The following is a 19,466-nucleotide window of genomic DNA, read 5'->3' on the forward strand; positions in this document are numbered from 1 at the left end:
AGGCCGTTTCATCGCAGAGCCTGGTCCACTATTCAGTGAGAGCATGGCTACTCAATGACCTTGGAATGTCAAGAAATTGCAGAGAGCTGGAATCTTGAGCAGACTGAGAAGGGTCCTGATCAATAGACAATAGGTGCAGGAGTAGCTAGCACCGCCATTCAATGTGATCATGGCTGATCATCCACAATCAGTATCCCGTTCCTGCCTTCTCCCCATATCTCCTGACTCCGTTATCTTTAAGAGCTCCATCAAGCGCTCTCTTGAAAGTTTCCAGAGAATTGATCCTCTGAGGCAGAGAATTCCACAGACTCACAACTCAAAATGTTTCCTCGTCTCCGTTCTAAATGCCTTACCCCTTATTTTTAAACTGTGGCCCCTGGTTCTGGACTCCCCCAACATCGGGAACATGTTTCCTGCCTCTAGCGTGTCCAAACCCTTAATAATCTTATATGTTTCAATAAGATCCCCTCGCATCCTTCTAAATTCCAGAGTATACAAGCCCAGCCACTCCCGCCAGCCCCGGGAATTAACCTTGTGAACCTACGCAGCACTGCCTCAATTGCAAGAATGTCCTTCCTCAAATTTGGAGACCACAAATTTTCTTATAATTCAGGTACAGGTATTAAATTTTAATTGAGTTTTAATTTTTTAATTACAGAATGCTAAGGTATGCACAGTTATTAATCTTATTAATAATAATTACTCTGATGGTTAGCTCCTAGACCAGCCTTGCCTGTTACAACCACATATATATCCATGATTTCTAAGTAGAAATCTAGGTTATAAATCCAGGTATAATGAGAACACAGAACACAATTTTTAACATCACAATTTCTATGAATTATGTCTAATAGTTGGAAAATCCTGGAAATGTTACCAAATATAGTCTTGATGTGAGATATAGAAATGGAAACAAATATCCCAAAATGCACAGCATTTTTGCAACCTCCAAAATGCAAAATATTGTAATAATTAATGGAGATAATAAAGTGGTGGCAAACAGTGTACATACAGACAGCTAATCTGCAGGCACATATGTCATGGCAGTTGTGAAGAAGGATATCAAAAAATGGAAGACAGTACCTGTACAACTTGAGAGTAACAGTTCCATAAACAATTGCAAAGCCCAAAAGACGAACCCATCGTAGAAGAATACATCTGAATATGCTTGGCTGAAAGTAGAGTATAACAACCTGTTGGAGGAAAACAAAGGGTAAACTTTACATGCTCTTTGACAGGTTCACACTGTTCCGGAGAACGTGGCACATTGTGCACTCAGTCACTAATATAAAGCATTTCAAGTTAGGTTTGCACATGCAAATACATTGCTAAATCATTCTCAGATTTGGATTCATATTATTTTCTTGTCATATAAACCAGGATGAAATGAAGGTCATAGGGTAAAGAGTACCATACATAGGTACATATATACACGTGATGCAAAGAGAAAAGTAAACAATATGCTGCATGCAGTGCTGCAGCGAGAGAGAAACTGGACATAAAAATATTGCAAGGTAGGTGGGGAAATCAACACTATACCCTTAGTTAAATAGAGGTCTGTTCAGTAGTCGTGCGGAAGCAACTGTTCCTGAATCTACTGGTACATGCTTTCAAACGTTTCTATCTTGTGCCCAATGGGAGAGGGGAGAATAAAGAATGACCAGGATGTGGATGGTCCTTGATTATGTTGTCTGTTTTTCTCAAGGCATCGTGAAGTAAAACTAGAGTTGATGGATGGGAGGAGGCTGGTTTGCAGGATGGACAGAACTGTGCTCAGAACACACTGCAATTTATTGCGGTCTTGGACGGAGTGATGATGTCAGAGCTACTGGACGGTAGTCACTGTGACAGGTCACTTTAATTCTCCCGGAGATTGGAATGATGGAGGCTGCCCTGAAGCAGATGGGAACAATGGACTGTTGAAGTGAGTAGATTTAAGGGCCAGTCCCATGAGCATGCGACCTGCATGCGGCAAGCGCGACCTAAAGGGCCGGTCCCACCAGCATGCGCCTGCATGCGGCAAGCGCGACCAAACCAGAAGTGAGGGCCGCGCGGAGGTCGAATGAGTGACATGAAGTTCGAGCGAAGTCCGCGGGAAGTTCGCACGTGATGTACGGTGTCGAGGCGGCTGCGGGCCGGCAGGCCGTTGCCGTGTGGAATTTTTATACACGGTCAGTTTTTCGGAGCCCTGCGCGATGTCGGGACCAGCTCCGCACAACTCCATATGGCTCCAGCGATCGAAGTGGGACTGGCCCGCGAGGCCGTACGGCTCAAGCGACCACGTTAGGTCGCGCTTGCCGCATGCAGGCGCATGCTGGTGGGACGGGCCCTTTAGGTCGCGCTTGGCGCATGGAGTCGCATGTTCGTGGGACAGGCCCTTAAGATATCTGTGAAGACTCCGGACAGTTCATTAGTGCACAAATGTATAGAAAAATGTCCCTATAAATGCAATCCAAAGCAATGGCTACTCAGGATGTGAATGCTATTTTAGATTTAGTTTGGTGAAATAGGGCTCCTTCATGTGACCTGGGTTCATGCTGTTTCAGATGTATTTCAACTGGCAGATATTCACTTTAAATTTATCATATACTCGTTCCTCGGTACACAATTATAAAAGAGCAAGGATTCCTCATTACCATATTGTTGCTCTCATCAATATATAAAAACATATTAAAGAAAACAAACAATCCACACGGCTAATACATCAAAACGGCTAATACATATAAAGGGAGTGATCATTTATAAAGCACAGTCATATTTCATGCACTTCTGAAAGCTATGCTGCAGACAATTTTTTTAATGGATGATATTTCATAAACCAACAGTCCATTAGCTTATTTCTCTAAAGTAGCAATGCTATTATGTTCAGTGTTAAGAATACAGGGTTTACAGTGGTTCCTGAAATTTGACAACAATGGAAATATTATTGATCAACTCTGTTCTTTACCAGACATTATGAAAAATGTAACAGTTCAGAAAAGTTTCAAGCACAAGAACGAAATATTTATAATTAAGTTGTAAACTTGCACGAAAATAATTGTCAATGAACATAATAGATTGGGTTTAGTCATGGAATCATTATGCTTGGAAATAAGCAAGTCAGCCACTGTGTCCATTCAGGCCATCTATCTACACTAATCCCATTTCTAATACTGCCTGTAACCTTCAATGCCTAGACATTCCAGATGTTGTTAATGTTGTAATAATACCTGCCTCCATATCTTTCACTGATACATTATAATGTAGCTCTTTCTTTGTGTAAATGAACATGTTATCCAAAATCCAGCCAAAAGATGGTCTTTCCCCATGTTTAATTTATAGATATTGCACAGAGATACGGCCCACCAAAGACAACCATCGATCACCCATTCATAAAAACAGAAAATAGGTGCAGGAGTAAGCCATTCGGCCCTTCGAGCCAGCACCACCATGCAATATGATCATTGCTAATTATCCAAAATCAGTACAATGTTCCTGCTTTTTCCCCATATCCCTTGATTCCATTAGCCCTAAGAGCTATATCTTAAGCCCCTGTCCCACTTTCCCGAGTTACTCACAAGTTCTCCCGAGTTTTCCCCTTGATTCAAACTCAGAGAATGTCCGTAGCGAGCCCGTAGATATTTCGAAGCGGCTCGTAATGCCAGCCGTAGGTACTCGGGGCATCAGGTAAGTCGGGACGTTTTTTCAGCATGTTAACCATATAACCATATAACAATTACAGCACGGAAACAGGCCATCTGGACCCTTCTAGTCCGTACCAAACACATAATCTCCCCTAGTCCCATATACCTGCGCTCAGACCATAACCCTCCATTCCCTTCCCATCCATATAACTATCCAATTCATTTTTTTTTTTTTTGAAAACAAATGTCCACAAATAAAAAAATAGCCCCGAGTACCTACAGCTGGCATCTCCGAGTTTGAAAGGGGAAAACTCGGGAGAATTTGTGAGTAACTTGGGAAAGTGGGACAGGGGCTTAACTCTCTCTTGAAAACATCTAATGAATTGGCTTCCACTGTCTTCTGTGGCAGAGAAGTCTTTAGATTCACAGCTCTTTGGGTGAAAACGTTTTTCTTCATCCCAATCCTAAATGGCCTACCTATTATTCTTAAACTGTGACCCCTGGTTCTGGACTCCCCCAACATCGAGAACATTTTTCCTGCATCTTGCCTGTCCAGTCCCTTAAGAATTGTATATGTTTCTATAAGATCCTCTCTCATCCTTCTAAATTCCAGTGAATATAAGGCCAGTCAAACCATTCTTTCATCATATGTTAGTCCCGCCATCACGTGAATTAACCTGGTGAATATACGCTGCACTCCCTCAATAGCAAGAATCTCAAATTATGAGACCAAAACTACACACAATACTCCAGGTGTGGTTTCATAGAAACATAGAAACATAGAAACATAGAAATTAGGTGCAGGAGTAGGCCATTCGGCCCTTCGAGCCTGCACCGCCATTCAATATGATCATGGCTGATCATCCAACTCAGTATCCCGTACCTGCCTTCTCTCCATACCCCCTGATCCCCTTAGCCACAAGGGCCACATCTAACTCCCTCTTAAATATAGCCAATGAACTGGCCTCAACTACCCTCTGTGGCAGAGAGTTCCAGAGATTCACCACTCTCTGCATGAAAAAAGTTCTTCTCATCTCGGTTTTAAAGGATTTCCCCTTTATCCTTAAGCTGTGACCCCTTGTCCTGGACTTCCCTAACATCGGGAACAATCTTCCTGCATCTAGCCTGTCCAACCCCTTAAGAATTTTGTAAGTTTCTATAAGATCCCCTCTCAATCTTCTAAATTCTAGAGAGTATAAATCAAGTTTCACCGGGGTCCTGTACAACTGTTCATTTTAGTTCTGTTACCTCACTTTCTCATCCACTCCCTACATATAAGTGGCAATTAACAGAGGCCAATTAAACTAATTAATGAATAACTGTGCACAGTTCCATGAAGGTGGAATCTCATGTAGATAGGGTGGTAAAGCAAGCTTTTGGTCTGCTGGCCTTTATAAATCTTTGGAAGAGTGAGTTTATATTCGAGAAAACCAGAACATAAGAATAACTCGCCTTCCACATTCTGTTTCAGGTAATTAGATTCTATTATTAGTTTTCAGCCCTTTTATTACAATTCTTAGAATATCCAAGAGCCCCCCTACCAGCAGGCAGCACTCAAATAAGTACAACTTTATTCTTATCCTCCAGATATTAACAATGAACTATATTTAAAAGGTACCTAATACTGTATTTTTGCAGAACAGCATTGAGTATAGAAGTTGGGATGTAATGTTAAAATTGTACAAGGCATTGGTGAGGCCAATTCTGGAGTATGGTGTACAATTTTGGTCGCCTAATTATAGGAAGGATGTCAACAAAATAGAGAGAGTACAGAAAAGATTTACTAGAATGTTACCTGGGTTTCAGCAACTAAGTTACAGAGAAAGGTTGAACAAGTTAGGGCTTTATTCTTTGGAGCGCAGAAGGTTAAGGGGGGACTTGATAGAGGTCTTTAAAATGATGAGAGGGATAGACAGAGTTGACGTGGAAAAGCTTTTCCCATTGAGCGTAGGGAAGATTCAAACAAGGGGACATGACATAAGAATTAAGGGACAGGAGTGTAGGGGTAACATGAGGGGGAACTTCTTTACTCAGAGAGTGGTGGCTGTGTGGAATGAGCTTCCAGTGAAGGTGGTGGAGGCAGGTTTGATTTTATCATTTAAAAATAAATTGGATAGATATATGGACGGGAAAGGAATGTAAGGTTATGGTCTGAGTGCAGGTAGATGGGACTAGGGGAGAATAAGTGTTCGGCACGGACTAGAAGGACCGAGATGGCCTGTTTACCGTGCTGTAATTGGTATATGGTTATATGGTAAACTAGAAACCCGCATATTTTTGAGATCTTTGGAGGAAACTGGCGCACCAGGAGGAACCTGCATGGTCACAGGGAGGATGTTCAAAATCCACACCATACAGCACCTGAGTTCATACACTTCCAATGTTAACGTTATTAATTGCTCCATATTTGGACCTCATGATCTTATTGTATGAGTTTCTTGATAGCTGGTAATGAAAGGTTAATTCGATTAATACATTGTGTAGATTTTGATAGAAGGCTGACGGTATGGATGTTAACGCAATATGAACCGATTGTTATCTGACAATTTTGTGAACAAATGGAAATATCATTAGCTCTTTGGAAGAGTGAGTTATATTCGAGAAAACCAGAACATAAGAATAACTCGCCTTCCAATTCTGTTTCAGGGTAATTAGATTCTATTATTATTTCAGCCCTTTTATTACGAATTCTTAGAATATCCAACAATTAAAGAGTTTTGTTTATAAAAAGAACACAGGCACAAATACCAGCAGGCAGCACTCAAATAGTAGCAACTTTTATAATAATCCTTCCAGATTTTAACAATGACTATATTTAAAAAGGTAAAAAAATATATGTATTTTGATGCATCTGAACACTGTTAATTTTATTGTATTCGCCGACGACACCACTGTTGTGGGACGAATTACAGATGGTGATGAGTTAGAGTATAGAAGTGAGATCGACTGACTGATCAAATGGTGCCAGCACCACAACCTGGCTCTCAATATCAGGAAAGCCAAAGAACTGATTGTGGACTTTGGAAGAGGACACACAATCCTGTTTACATCAATGGAACGATGGTGGAGAGAGTCAAAATCTTCAAATTCCTGGGCGTGTATATTTCCGACGATCTTTCCTGGACCGAGCACACTGATGCAATTATAAATCAGCGCCTCTACTTCCAGAGACTACGGAGATTCCGTATGTCAAAGAGGATTATTTTTGAACTTCTACATGTCCACAGTAGAGAGCATACTGACTGGTTGCATCGTGGCCTGGTTCGGCAACTTGAATGGCCAGGAGCGGAAAAGGCTGCAAAAAGTTGTGAACACTGCCCAGTCTATCACCGGCTCTGACCTCCCCACCATCGAAGGGATTTATCGGAGTCGCTGCCTCAAAAACGCAGCTAACATCATCAGAGACCCACACCATCCTGGCCACGCACTCATCTCACCACTGCCATCGGGAAGTGAAGGCCAGGTCCAGGAACAGCTGCTTCCCTGCAACCATCAGGCTATTAAACACTAAAACCTCATAAGCTATGAAATACAATAGACTACAATAGACTATTATTATTATTGCACTGTTAGTGTCTGTTTTTTTGAGTTTTGTTATATTATTTATTATGATTACATATTCTGTTGTGCTGCAGCAAGTATGAATTTCATTGTTCTATCGGGGACATATGACAATAAAACACTCTTGACTCTAATTTAAGGAATACAGAGTTAGTGTCGAGGCATCATACTGTATGGTAACCGCTGCAAATTCAGTTCAGTTCAGATTAGTTTATTGTCACGTGTACCAAGGTACAAAGAAAAGCTTTTGTTGCGTGCTAACCAGACAGCGGAAAGACAATTCTTGATTACAATCAAGCCATTCGCAGTGTGCACATGATAAGGGAATAATGTTCACTGACTGATACTCTATACCTTTTGAACCTGGATCTTTAGACCATACTTAACAGCCTTTTAATAGGACAATACAAGCCCTACACTAAATTTATATAAAGCCTTTGGCCATGAAAATGTATAATGAATGAAACTGGTTGGATGACCTGGCAACAGCCCAGGCACCAGACTTTATTGTGACAAAGGTTGGTGACCCTGCAATTTTACTTCAGAGTCACATGAGTGACTACGTGAAGACCCCACCAGTACGCATGCATGTCATATCATCTATCGCATTGCGTGACGACTGGCAGGGTGTACGTGATTCTCCTGCCAGCAACAGACCTGAGGTAAGTTTTTTAAAAACTTTTCAGGCCTAAATCTTCTTGCAGGAACCTCTACTTATAACATTAAGTTAATATTCCATTACTGTGCCTTAAGTACCTCCTCATCATTTGGCTGATGAGTACATAAACCACTCTGTCCGGTCTCGCCCTCTGACATCTAGAATATGAAGGTATCGTCAACTTAAAACCTCCCAGGCCTAGGGACGCAGAGATATGAGTTGTTAACATTGTACTACGTCACTTCACCGATGGGCACCAGCAACATCCCTGTCCATGGTCATACTCACGTACTAGTGATTACGCCATGGCACTGAGTTCAGCGCTATGGGTCCAGTCATTGCAACACTGGATAGGATGATCATATCTGCGAGCTATAATAACATGTTTTGTTTATGATTAGTCAAGCAGATTAGATAGGGACACAAGACCAAACTAGATGTTGCATATTCCATGGACCTTGGGTTGTGTGTGATCGTGCTTATACACCAGTATGTCAAGGTTCCCAAGAGCCTTATAGACTCTGACTAGCAATATTGTTAGTTACATAAAATCTTGTTAGAAGGAATCACTACGAACCTTCTCCAGATGGTTATATGGGTCTGGCATATACAGGAGTGTACATTGACATTGAGTCTCATTCCATTCCACAAGGACCGCTATACCTCAGCAGCAGGGATGGACCACATCCTAGCGGTTGCAGGATGGTCAAACTATTGAACTGTCCAAATATTCAGAATAAACCTATTGCCAGATCAGGGGTATTTGCCAACTCTATGTTAGGTATGGTTCATACTTCCTCCAGGTTGAGGGAGGTTACTATTGCCACTATTATTCATTAATAGCATCAACATGTCTATATCTATGTCATGTCTGAATGCATTCTTAATGTTCACTCATCATTGGCCTACTGACGCAGTGTATGACGCCTGGACTCGTTTCTACGGCATGAAATCACAGAGCTTTAAAATCTTCAAGTAGTCACTCACGTGACTCCGAAGTAAAATGGTAAGATTAACCGAAAACTTACCAGTTTGAAGTTTGATCTTTATTTAATGAGGAGTATCGTTGAGGGATTATGTGCCCTCCACTCCCACCCTCGATCATAAAGTTCAACTGGTATCCTATTTCTCAAATTTACTATGATCAGTTCATTTACTGTTGTCTGTGATTTCACACCACTGCTTTGAAGATTGACACGCATGCGTACTGGCGGGGTCTTCACGTAATCCCTTAACGTGACTCCTCATAAAATAAAGATCAAACTTCAAACTGGTACGTTCTCATTTAATCTTACTATTTTTTTACTCATTCTCCTGGGTACTTTGCATCAAAAGAGCGATAGCCATAGCATAGATTAGTCAAGCAACCACCATACCTAGAGTGCATCTTTTCCAAATAATATTCAAGGATCTTTCATTACATTTAAGAAGCCTTTGGTTAGGCACGTGGATATGCAGGGAATGGAAGGATGTGGATCATATGCAGGCGGAGGAGATTAGATTAATTTGGCTTCATGTTAAAAGTGGACATTGTGGGCTGAAGGGACTGTTCCTGTGGTGTACTGTTCTATGCTCTATGTATCACCATTTCAAATCTATTGGCAGGTCAGGCTTAACAACAATGTGATATATCGCTACACTGACAGTAGGGAGAGGCCCTGGGAGTCTTCAATGTTAACTGTTGGTGCTGCCACTTTACAGGTGATAGAAGTGTATAAATGCTGTGGAATCAATAATTTTTCCTCTTTTCTTCCTCTATTTTAGGTTCCTCATATAAGCGACACAGCTTTTGATGCAGGTAACCATATATAACCATATAACAATTACAGCACGGAAACAGGCCATCTCGACCCTTCTAGTCCGTATCGAACACGTATTCTCCCCTAGTCCCATATACCTGCGCTCAGACCATAACCCTCCATTCCTTTCCCGTCCATATAACTATCCAATTTATTTTTAAATGATAAAAACGAACCTGCCTCCACCACCTTCACTGGAAGCTCATTCCACACAGCCACCACTCTCTGAGTAAAGAAGTTCCCCCTCATGTTACCCCTAAACTTCTGTCCCTTAATTCTCAAGTCATGTCCTCTTGTTTGAATCTTCCCTACTCTCAGTGGGAAAAGCTTATCGACGTCAACTCTGTCTATCCCTCTCATCATTTTAAAAACCTCTATCAAGTCCCTCCTTAACCTTCTGCGTTCCAAAGAATAAAGCCCTAACTTGTTCAACCTTTCTCTGTAACTTAGTTGCTGAAACCCAGGCAACATTCTAGTAAATCTCCTCTGTACTCTCTCTATTTTGTTTTACAATTTTAACATTACACCATCACAACTTCTATACTCCCAATGCTCTGATTTATTTAAAGGCCAGCACACCAAAAGCTTTCTTTACCACCCTATCTACATGAGATTCCACTTTCAGGGAACTGTGCACAGTTATTCCCAGATCCCTCTGTTCACCTGCATTCTTCAAATTCCCTACCATTTACCATGTACGCCCTATTTTAATTTGTCCTGCACCTCACACAGGTAAAGGTACACCAACCATAACGATCCATTGCTTGTTGTTCCTCGTGGTGTGTGTCAATGTTCCAAGAGTGTCTTTGAATCTCTTTCCCTGTCCACCACATAGTCACTTGCCCTCTGTTAGCTCACCATTATGGAGCTGTTTAGGCATTCTATCATCAGACATCCTTCTGACATGTCCTGCCCACATTGGGTAGCGAGATCAATAAAAAACCCTATAATTTAACTTTCTTACTTCCCAATCATTTCTGGAGATTTAGTGGGATTTTCTACTCTGTGTATTTTAACATTCCCATTTGATTTGTTACACCCACAACCAATACTTAATCTTGCGTCAGGAATTTTCAATTCATTCTAAGTATATGCACATTTTGGATTTATAAAGTTTTATAATGTTAAATTTCACAGTGCTACCCATGCCAAATGAAACATGATTAGGGCTTCTCGTACCCTGCACTGTATTTCTTTCTCAGCAGTTGCAGTCAGTTGCATTTGCCCTTGCCCTCTGCCTTTCTGCGAGGTTTTGTAGTCAAACTCACCGTGGATAACAAAGCTAAATTCACAGCATCCTCCTCAGAGCATCTGTGAGCACATTATCAAGGCACATCGCTTGTATCTCTTCAACAGATCGAAGTGGAAGTGCCAGTTAGATTACTTAACTACCCACTGCAAGGACTTAACTGCAATTTTATGCAAACATTCATCAGTATCTGCTGTCCAGATCAATATTACACTAGTTGGTGATTATGCATTCCTGGATTAATAACAATAAATACATCAGTGCTGGTCACAAATTGTTTCTAAATCAACTATGATCTGTGAAACAGATCCAGAACATGATGGCAATGCTCCATCTTAAGCCATTTCCTCAACATTAATGCATTAAGTTTAAAGACGATCAATAAAGGAAGTATAAGCAAGAGTGCCTCATTGATGCAGAGATGATTTATAGGAGGAAAATAAGCCTTTGATCATACTTCCATCGATCACACGCAGACAAAATTATTTTGAATCAATGTTCTCCATTTCACAAGTGTAATATCGAACTGAAAATGTGAACGCCAATGTTGGAGTCAGCAAGAATATTAGAATCATGTAGTGAAGTCTCATGGTGCAATATTTCACCTGCAGGATTTATATTAGCCATCATTGATAAATAAGGACCCCTTCTCTCAAATAAGTGCTTCATACTAAGGTCGGTGCAATTTGCCATTTTCCACTCAATTTCCGAAATTTGTCGTTTATTTACTGCCTGGTCATCATTTAAGATTGCTGATCTAATTACAGAAATTCTATTTACTAGTGGCAAGCCATAAAGTCCGAATATCTTATCCATCATCACTGTTCCACTTTCTATAAAACTGCAATTGGATCAACAGCGCCAATGGATCAAAATAAATTGATAACATGAAAAGTGAAAAATGTAAAAATAATGAGGAAAGGAAAATAATACATTTATAAGGCAAAAAAATACATTCTGCTGGAAGAAGTCAGTCGGCCATACAGCATATACAGTGCATTGAGAAAGTGTTCAGACCCCTTCACTTTGTCCACATTTTGTTACATTACAGACTTAATCTAAAATTGATTACATTTATTTTTTTTATCATCAATCTACGCACAATACCTCATAATATAAAAGCGAAAACAGGTGTTTGGTAATTTTTGCAAAATAATTAAAAAGAAATAACTGAAATATCACATTTACATAAGTATTCAGACCCTTTGCGGTGACTCTCAAAATTGAGCTTCGGTGCATCCTGTTTCCATTGCTTATCCTTGAGATGTTTCTACAACTTGATTGGAGTCCACAAGTGGTAAATTAAATTGATTGTACATGATTTGGAAAGGCACACACCTGTCTACAGTTGACAGTGCATGTCAGAGCAAAAAACAAGCCATGAAGACAAAGGAATTGTCTGTAGACCTCGGAGACAGGATTGTGTCGAGACAGATCTGGGGAAGGGTATAAAACATTTTTTGCGGCATTGCTGGTCCTGAAGAGCACAATGGCCTCCGTCATTCTTAAATAGAACTTTGAAACCACCAGGACTCTTCATAGAGCTGGCCGCCTGGCCAAACTGAGCAATCGGGGGAGAAGGGCCTTGGTCAGGGAGGTGACCAAGAACCCGATGGTCACTCTGACAGAGCTCCAGAGTTCCTCTGTGGAAATGGGAGAAACTTCCTGAAGGACAACTATATCTGCAGCACTCCACCAATCACGCCTTTATTGTAGAGTGGCTGGACATTGGCTATATTTAAGAGGGAGTTAGATGTGACCCTTGTGGCTAAAGGGATCAGGGGGTATGGAGAGAAGGCAGGTACAGGATACCGAGTTGGATGATCAGCCATGATCATATCGAATGGCGGTGCAGGCTTGAAGGGCCGAATGGCCTACTCCTGCACCTATTTTCTATGTTTCTATGTTTCTATGTTTCTATGTTTCTATACCTTTAATTGCACCTTTGATGGAGCAAAGTTCTGCATGTCAGTGAAGCTATCAATGAAAATCTAACTCTAAATTACTGAAATGCAGTCAAGTCAAGTTTATTTGTCACATACACATACGAGATGTGCAGTGAAATGAAAAGTGGCAATGCTCGCGGACTTTGTGCAAAAAGACAAACAAACCAACAACCAAACAAACTATAAACACAATCACATATTCTTTTACATATTAAATATTGTGGGTGGAAGGAAAAAACGTTCAGTAAAGTTAGTCCCTGGTGAGATAGGAGTTTACAGTCCGAATGGCCTCTGGGAAGAAACTCCTTCACAACCTCTCCGTTCTCACAGCATGGCAACGGAGGCGTTTGCCTGACCCTAACAGCTGGAACAGTCCGTTGCAGGGGTGGAAGGGGTCTCTCATGATTTTATTGGCTCTGGAGTTGCACCTCCTGATGTATAGTTCCTGCAGGGGGGCGAGTGAAGTTCCCATAATGCGTTCGGCCGAACGCACTACTCTCTGCAGAACCTTCTTGTCCTGGGCAGAGCAATTCCCAAACCAGATGGTAATATTTCCAGACAAGATGCTTTCCACAGCCGCTGAGTAGAAACACTGGAGGGTCCTCGGAGACACTCTGAATTTCCTCAATTGCCTGAGGTGGTAAAGGCGCTGCCTTGCCTTACTCAAGAGTGCTGCGGCGTGTGATGTCCATGTCATATCCTCAGAGTAGGTATGTTGCAAAACCTACCTTCAGCGTCGCTGCAGATCTGTCCAAGCCCGTGTGTGCGATTTTGGCGCCGTTGAGAGGGGGGCGGGTTTAAAACGTGATTTTCCCTAGGCTATTCAAATCAAGGTTGTTCTGCCTACTTAGTTGCGGACAAAAAATCGCTGGGAGATTCTTACGCTCAAGTTATTTTTTAATTTAATTGGTTAATTTAATTGTTATAGTAGATTAAAAAATTATCCTCTAAACCCGCGACCGCCGACAACGGGACAGATCTCATACAGGGGACAACGGAAGGTAGGTTGTTTATTTTTACATTAAAAAGGGCTTCTTAAGATCCCTTTATACAAAGTTTAATGTTGCGAGTAGCCCCATTAAATCCCGCAGTATTTTTCTGGGCATTTGGGGTACAAATTCACCGCAATGGGAACGTTCTAAACCAGTGTGTTCCACAGGATTCCACTCGAAAGCTGATTTAAATGGCCATTAATTTACTGCAATTGAACACTAAATTCCTTCCATTTGGCCTATAAATTAATGTAAATGAGATTTTAAAATCATGTTTTATTATGAATTCTTTGTGAATGTTATTTGGACACTTAGGCTATTTAAAAATGTTAATCTTTTCTTAAGAAATGGACAGATGTTTAGATCTAGTAATTGAAGTTTGGAATTAGCTACAATTAGGTAACTAACTAATTATATGCTAATTATATGCTTTAATTTCAGGTCATAGAAACATAGAAACATAGAACTTAGGTGCAGGAGTAGGCCATTTGGCCCTTCGTAGTAAGTAAGATTGTTTCATATTTGTTTCAGAATGCTTCAATCTATAATAACTGTAAATTTCTTTCAGTTCTCTTAATTTTTAAGTAAGTTATGGCCATTTCACTGACCTCGATCACAGCTTTTGTGTTAAGTCAATGGAAAATCAATAGGGAACAAGATGCTAATTTCCGTGTATGAAAATGGCCATAACTTTTTTTAATACTGAAGATATGAAAGTGAATTAGGCGTCAAATTAAACTTATTTTTGTGCTTTATCTGATGGGATAAATTACAGACTTGATTTTTTAAATCTCCAAATTTTGTAACATTGCTACTCGGAGATGTGGACTCCCAGATATTTGAAACAGCTCACCCTATCCACAGTGTCCCCATTTATCCTCAATGGTGACATGATTATATATGCTTAACAAAAATGCACTATAATTGACATTTTGCAGGGTCAGAAATAGTGTGTGAAAAATAGAGGAGCAATATCCTAATATTATACTGAAGTTAGACACAAAACACGAGCAATTCAGTGGGTCAGGCAGCATCTCTGGAGAAAATAAAAAGGTGATGTTTCTGGTCGACACCTTTCTTCAGACTGAGAGTCAGGGGAGAGTGAACTGAGAGATATAAAAAGGTGCATAGAACTCTCTTCGGAGAGAGGAAAACTTCTTCAAAGTAGGCATACCTTGAGATTTCACAGTGGAGCAGACAAAATGCGTAGGAAGGAACTGCAGACGCTGGTTTACATCGAAGATAGATACAAAATGCTGGAGTAACTCAGGGGGCCAGGCAGCATCTCTGGAGAAAAGGAATAGGTGACGTTTCAGATCAAGACTCTTCCTCAGATTGAAAATCACTGTCCTGCATCCCATCTTACCCCATGACTTCACTTTACTTCCGTAGAGGAGCTGGAGGCTCAAGTGTTGGCATTGACTTGGGGCAGGTTTGCCCTCGAGTGATGGGCGCGTATTACATTGGGGCATTAATCATCTGTGTCTACAGGGCATATCGGTCTCTATCTATAGGTTGCCCATCAATATCCTCTGATTGGCAACCTTTGCTTTGGATTTTCACCACAGAAGCTACCGGTATTTACAGGTGAGATACGCAGACTGCCAAGATCCAAAACAAAAACAGGAATGCTGGAATAACTCAGCCAGTCAAGCAGCTGCAGTGGAAAGGGAAACCAGTTAGCATCTCAAAACGGAGAAGCTTCATCACAATCTAGTGTGTACGAGCATCAGGTATGGTCTTTCATCTTCTCTAGTTATTGTAGCAATGCAGCCAGGGCTTGCCAGGTAGGACTGCTTGTATGTCGGAAATAGGTAATGCATATGGTAAGATCGTGCTGATGGGAGGGCGCAGGAAGGATAGACATTTTTGAACAGTACAGAAGAAATCGCTCTATGCGTAGAGAGCAGGATAGGAGAAGGAGAACTGGGCACGAGAACACCACCAACGTCAATGTCATTCAATGCCATTCCTTCATCCATCTGAGCCTCTGGCTCCATGTACAAACATGCCCACCAACAGAAAAGGAAGAAGAGGTAGAGTTGTTGCCTTACAGTGCTGGAGACCTCAGTTCAATTCCAACTTTGTGTGCTGTCTGTATGGAGTTTATACGTTCTTCCCGTCCCGTGACCATCTGGGTTTTCTCCGAGATCTCCGGTTTCCTCCCACAATCCAAACACATACAGGTTTGTAAGTAAATTGGCTTGGTATAAGTGTAAATTGATGCTGTAGGATAGTGTTAATGTGCGGGGATCGCTGGTCGGTGTGGACTCGGTGAGCCAAAGGGCCTGTTTCTGCACTGTATCTCTAAACTAAACTAAAGGTTGGTGAGTGCACTGCTATGTGTTGTATGATCTACCTGCCACAGTTGAATACAGTATGTGTGAGTGAGGAGTGAGAGAATGTAGGTAGGATTATCTCTAAACTAAACTAAAGGTTATGAGTAGTGTGATGTCTATGTGAATGATGTAAATGAGTCTTTAGAAATCCACTGACCTCAAGTGCACCTGCAAAATATTTTGTGTGATTAAAAATGTCCTCAGGGCATGTGTGCGGGCATTATGACTTCTGGCCACCTTGTTTCACTGTAGCTTCATTTTTTCCATCAGACTATTACTGTGTCACTCTATGCATTTTCATCTCTTCTGTCAAGATTATAAAGCACGCATCAGTGGAACAGGGTGCTTACTCCTAAATTGATGCCTCCGGCAGTCCTTTTATTCAGTGACAGCTTACATTGAAAAGATCCAGACATTGTATCAGTCACCTCTGTTTCGGTTTTCCCGCTGTGTGAATTCTCTGATATTCTCTGTGCTTAACACTAGCCAATGAGAGAAACATCCAGATTGGCACTTCCAAAGTGCAATGTGTTTGCTTAAAGCACACAAAAGAAAATTGCCATGGATCTCCCAGAGAGTCTTATTTCAGCAGATACAAGGAACTTACAAAAAGACACAAATTGCTGGAATTACTCAGCAGGTCAGATAGCATCTCTGGAAAAACATGGATAGGTGACATTTCGGGTCAGGACCCTTTGTCAGACTGGTTCTGTGCCTCAATAAGGGTCCCGACCCGAAACATCACCTGTCTATGTTATTCAGAGGTGCTGCCAAACCCACTGAATTACTCCAACACATTGTGCTATTTTAGCACGTCTTCATGGGTTTATGAATTTCCAGACAACAGCAAATGGCTAAATATTGTAGTTTCAAGCTACAACCGATATCTCACAACCTTCTGAGACTCCTTAAAAGTTTATAAAGCACCTATCTTGAATTATTTGGAAAATCCTATTCAGTCTAGTTCTCTCTGCTTCCAACATTTTCCTTGTCCATTCTTAAAAGATATATCATGGTGTTCTGAGGTACATTGTCCTTCAGCAACTCAACTAATATGCAAATCTAAACATGGAAGTCATCCAGATGAAAGGGTGACAATAGCACAGATCATGCATTAGTCAGCACTCCCCTCTGCAACTGGACTTACTGACCAACAAAGCACAATCAGTGAGGATAGGTGACAAAGCATCCTCCATGATAATCCTCAACACTAGTGCCCCGCAAAGATGTGTTCTCAGCCCCCTACTATACTCATATACTCATGAATCCAACTCAATTTACAAAATCGCGGGCGCAAACCACCGGAGTTATCCGGATATCAAATAATGGCAAGATAATAATAATAATAATGGATGGGATTTATATAGCGCCTTTCTAGATACTCAAGGCGCTTTACATTGCATTATTCACTCACTCCTCAGTCACACTCGGTGGTGGTGAGCTACTTCTGTAGCCACAGCTGCCCTGGGGCAGACTGACGGAAGCGTGGCTGCTAATCTGCGCCTACGGCCCCTCCGACCACCACCAATCACTCACACACATTCACACGCAGGCAAAGGTGGGTGAAGTGTCTTGCCCAAGGACACAACGACAGTATGCACTCCAAGCGGGATTCGAACCGGCTACCTTCCAGTCGCCAGCCGAACACTTAGCCCATTGCGCCATCTGGAAGGAGATTGTGAACCTCGTAACCTGGTGCCAAGCTAACAACCTCTCCTTCAATGTCTACCAGACAAAGGAGAATGTGATTGACTTCAGGAGGCAAATCAGTACCCACACCCTGGTATACATCGATGGTACCAAAGTAGAGCTGGTCAAAAGCGCCAGGTTCTTAGGAATAAATATCACTGGCAATTTGTCATAGACCTGTCACAAAAAAACAATGGTTAAGAAAGCACTACTTCCTTAGAAGGCTTTGGAAGGTTGGCATGTCCACAACAACCTTCGCCATAGAAAGCATTTTACGGGGATACATCACAGTATGGTTGGGGACAGCTCCATTCAACACCGCAAGAAATTGCAAAGAAATGTAGACGCAGCCCAGACCATCACACAAACCAAGTTTCTTCCATTAACTCCATCTAAACATCATGCTGCGTCGGGAAGCCCACCGACATAATCAAAGACAAGTCTCAGCCCGGTTACTTACTCTTCTCCCCTCTTACATTAGGTAAGACGTACAGAAGTTTGAACACACATACCTCCAGGTTCAGGGACAGTTTCTTCCCAGCTGTCAGGCAACTGAACTATCTTCTCACCAGCTAAACTGACCAATTACCTCATTGTGGACCTTCAAACTGTCTTTTATTGGACTTTTATTGGACTTCATCTTACACTAAATGTGATAACCCTTATCCTGTATCTGTACACTGTGGACGCTGGCTTGATTGTAATCATGTATAGTTTTTGCGGGGACTGATAACACGCAACAAAAAGCTTTTCACTGTACCATGGTGCACGTGACAATAATAAATTAAAGTAAACTACAACTAAAATTAAAATTGGCACTGGCCTTCAATTAGATCAATTACCTCCATTCTTTCATGATTGTATACAACTACTTAATTTCAAATCAATTGGTTTTTAATTGGATTAGTAAGTATGCAGATGATACTAAGATAGGTGGGGTTGCGGGTAATGAAGTAGAGTTTCAAAGTCTACAGAGAGATTTATGCCAGTTAGAAGAGTGGGCTGAAAGATGGCAGATGGAGTTTAATGCTGATAAGTGTGAGGTGCTACATCTTGGCAGGACAAATCAAAATAGGACGTACATGGTAAATGATAGGGAATTGAAGAATGTAGGTGAACAGAGGGATCTGGGAATAACTGTGCACAGTTCCCTGAAAGTGGAATCTCATATAGATAGGGTGGTAAAGAAAGCTTTTGGTGTGCTGGCCTTTATAAATCAGAGCATTGAGTATAGAAGTTGGGATGTAATGTTAAAATTGTACAAGGCATTGGTGAGGCCAATTCTGGAGTATGGTGTACAATTTTGGTCGCCTAATTCTAGGAAGGATGTCAACAAAATAGAGAGAGTACAGAGGAGATTTACTAGAATGTTGCCTGGGTTTCAGCAACTAAGTTACAGAGAAAGGTTGAACAAGTTAGGGCTTTATTCTTTGGAGCGCAGAAGGTTAAGGGGGGACTTGATAGAGGTCTTTAAAATGATGAGAGGGATAGACAGAGTTGACGTGGAAAAGCTTTTCCCACTGAGAGTAGGGAAGATTCAAACAAGGGGACATGACTTGAGAATTAAGGGACTGAAGTTTAGGGGTAACATGAGGGGGAACTTCTTTACT

At 41.3% G+C, this 19,466-nt stretch overlaps 1 protein-coding gene across 1 annotated transcript in view; it reads right to left on the bottom strand.

Annotated features, from left to right (window-relative positions):
* gpr158a (G protein-coupled receptor 158a) overlaps positions 1-19,466 on the bottom strand; it is a 672,698-nt gene that overhangs the window by 139,083 nt on the left and 514,149 nt on the right. Inside the window, exon 6 of the mRNA XM_055652257.1 lies at positions 1,084-1,193. Within this exon, the coding sequence (XP_055508232.1) occupies positions 1,084-1,193 (110 nt within the window). The remainder of the gene's footprint in view (positions 1-1,083; positions 1,194-19,466) is intronic.

The sequence above is a fragment of the Leucoraja erinacea genome, chromosome 2 (genome assembly GCF_028641065.1).
Source record: "Leucoraja erinacea ecotype New England chromosome 2, Leri_hhj_1, whole genome shotgun sequence".
Taxonomy (NCBI): domain Eukaryota; kingdom Metazoa; phylum Chordata; class Chondrichthyes; order Rajiformes; family Rajidae; genus Leucoraja; species Leucoraja erinaceus.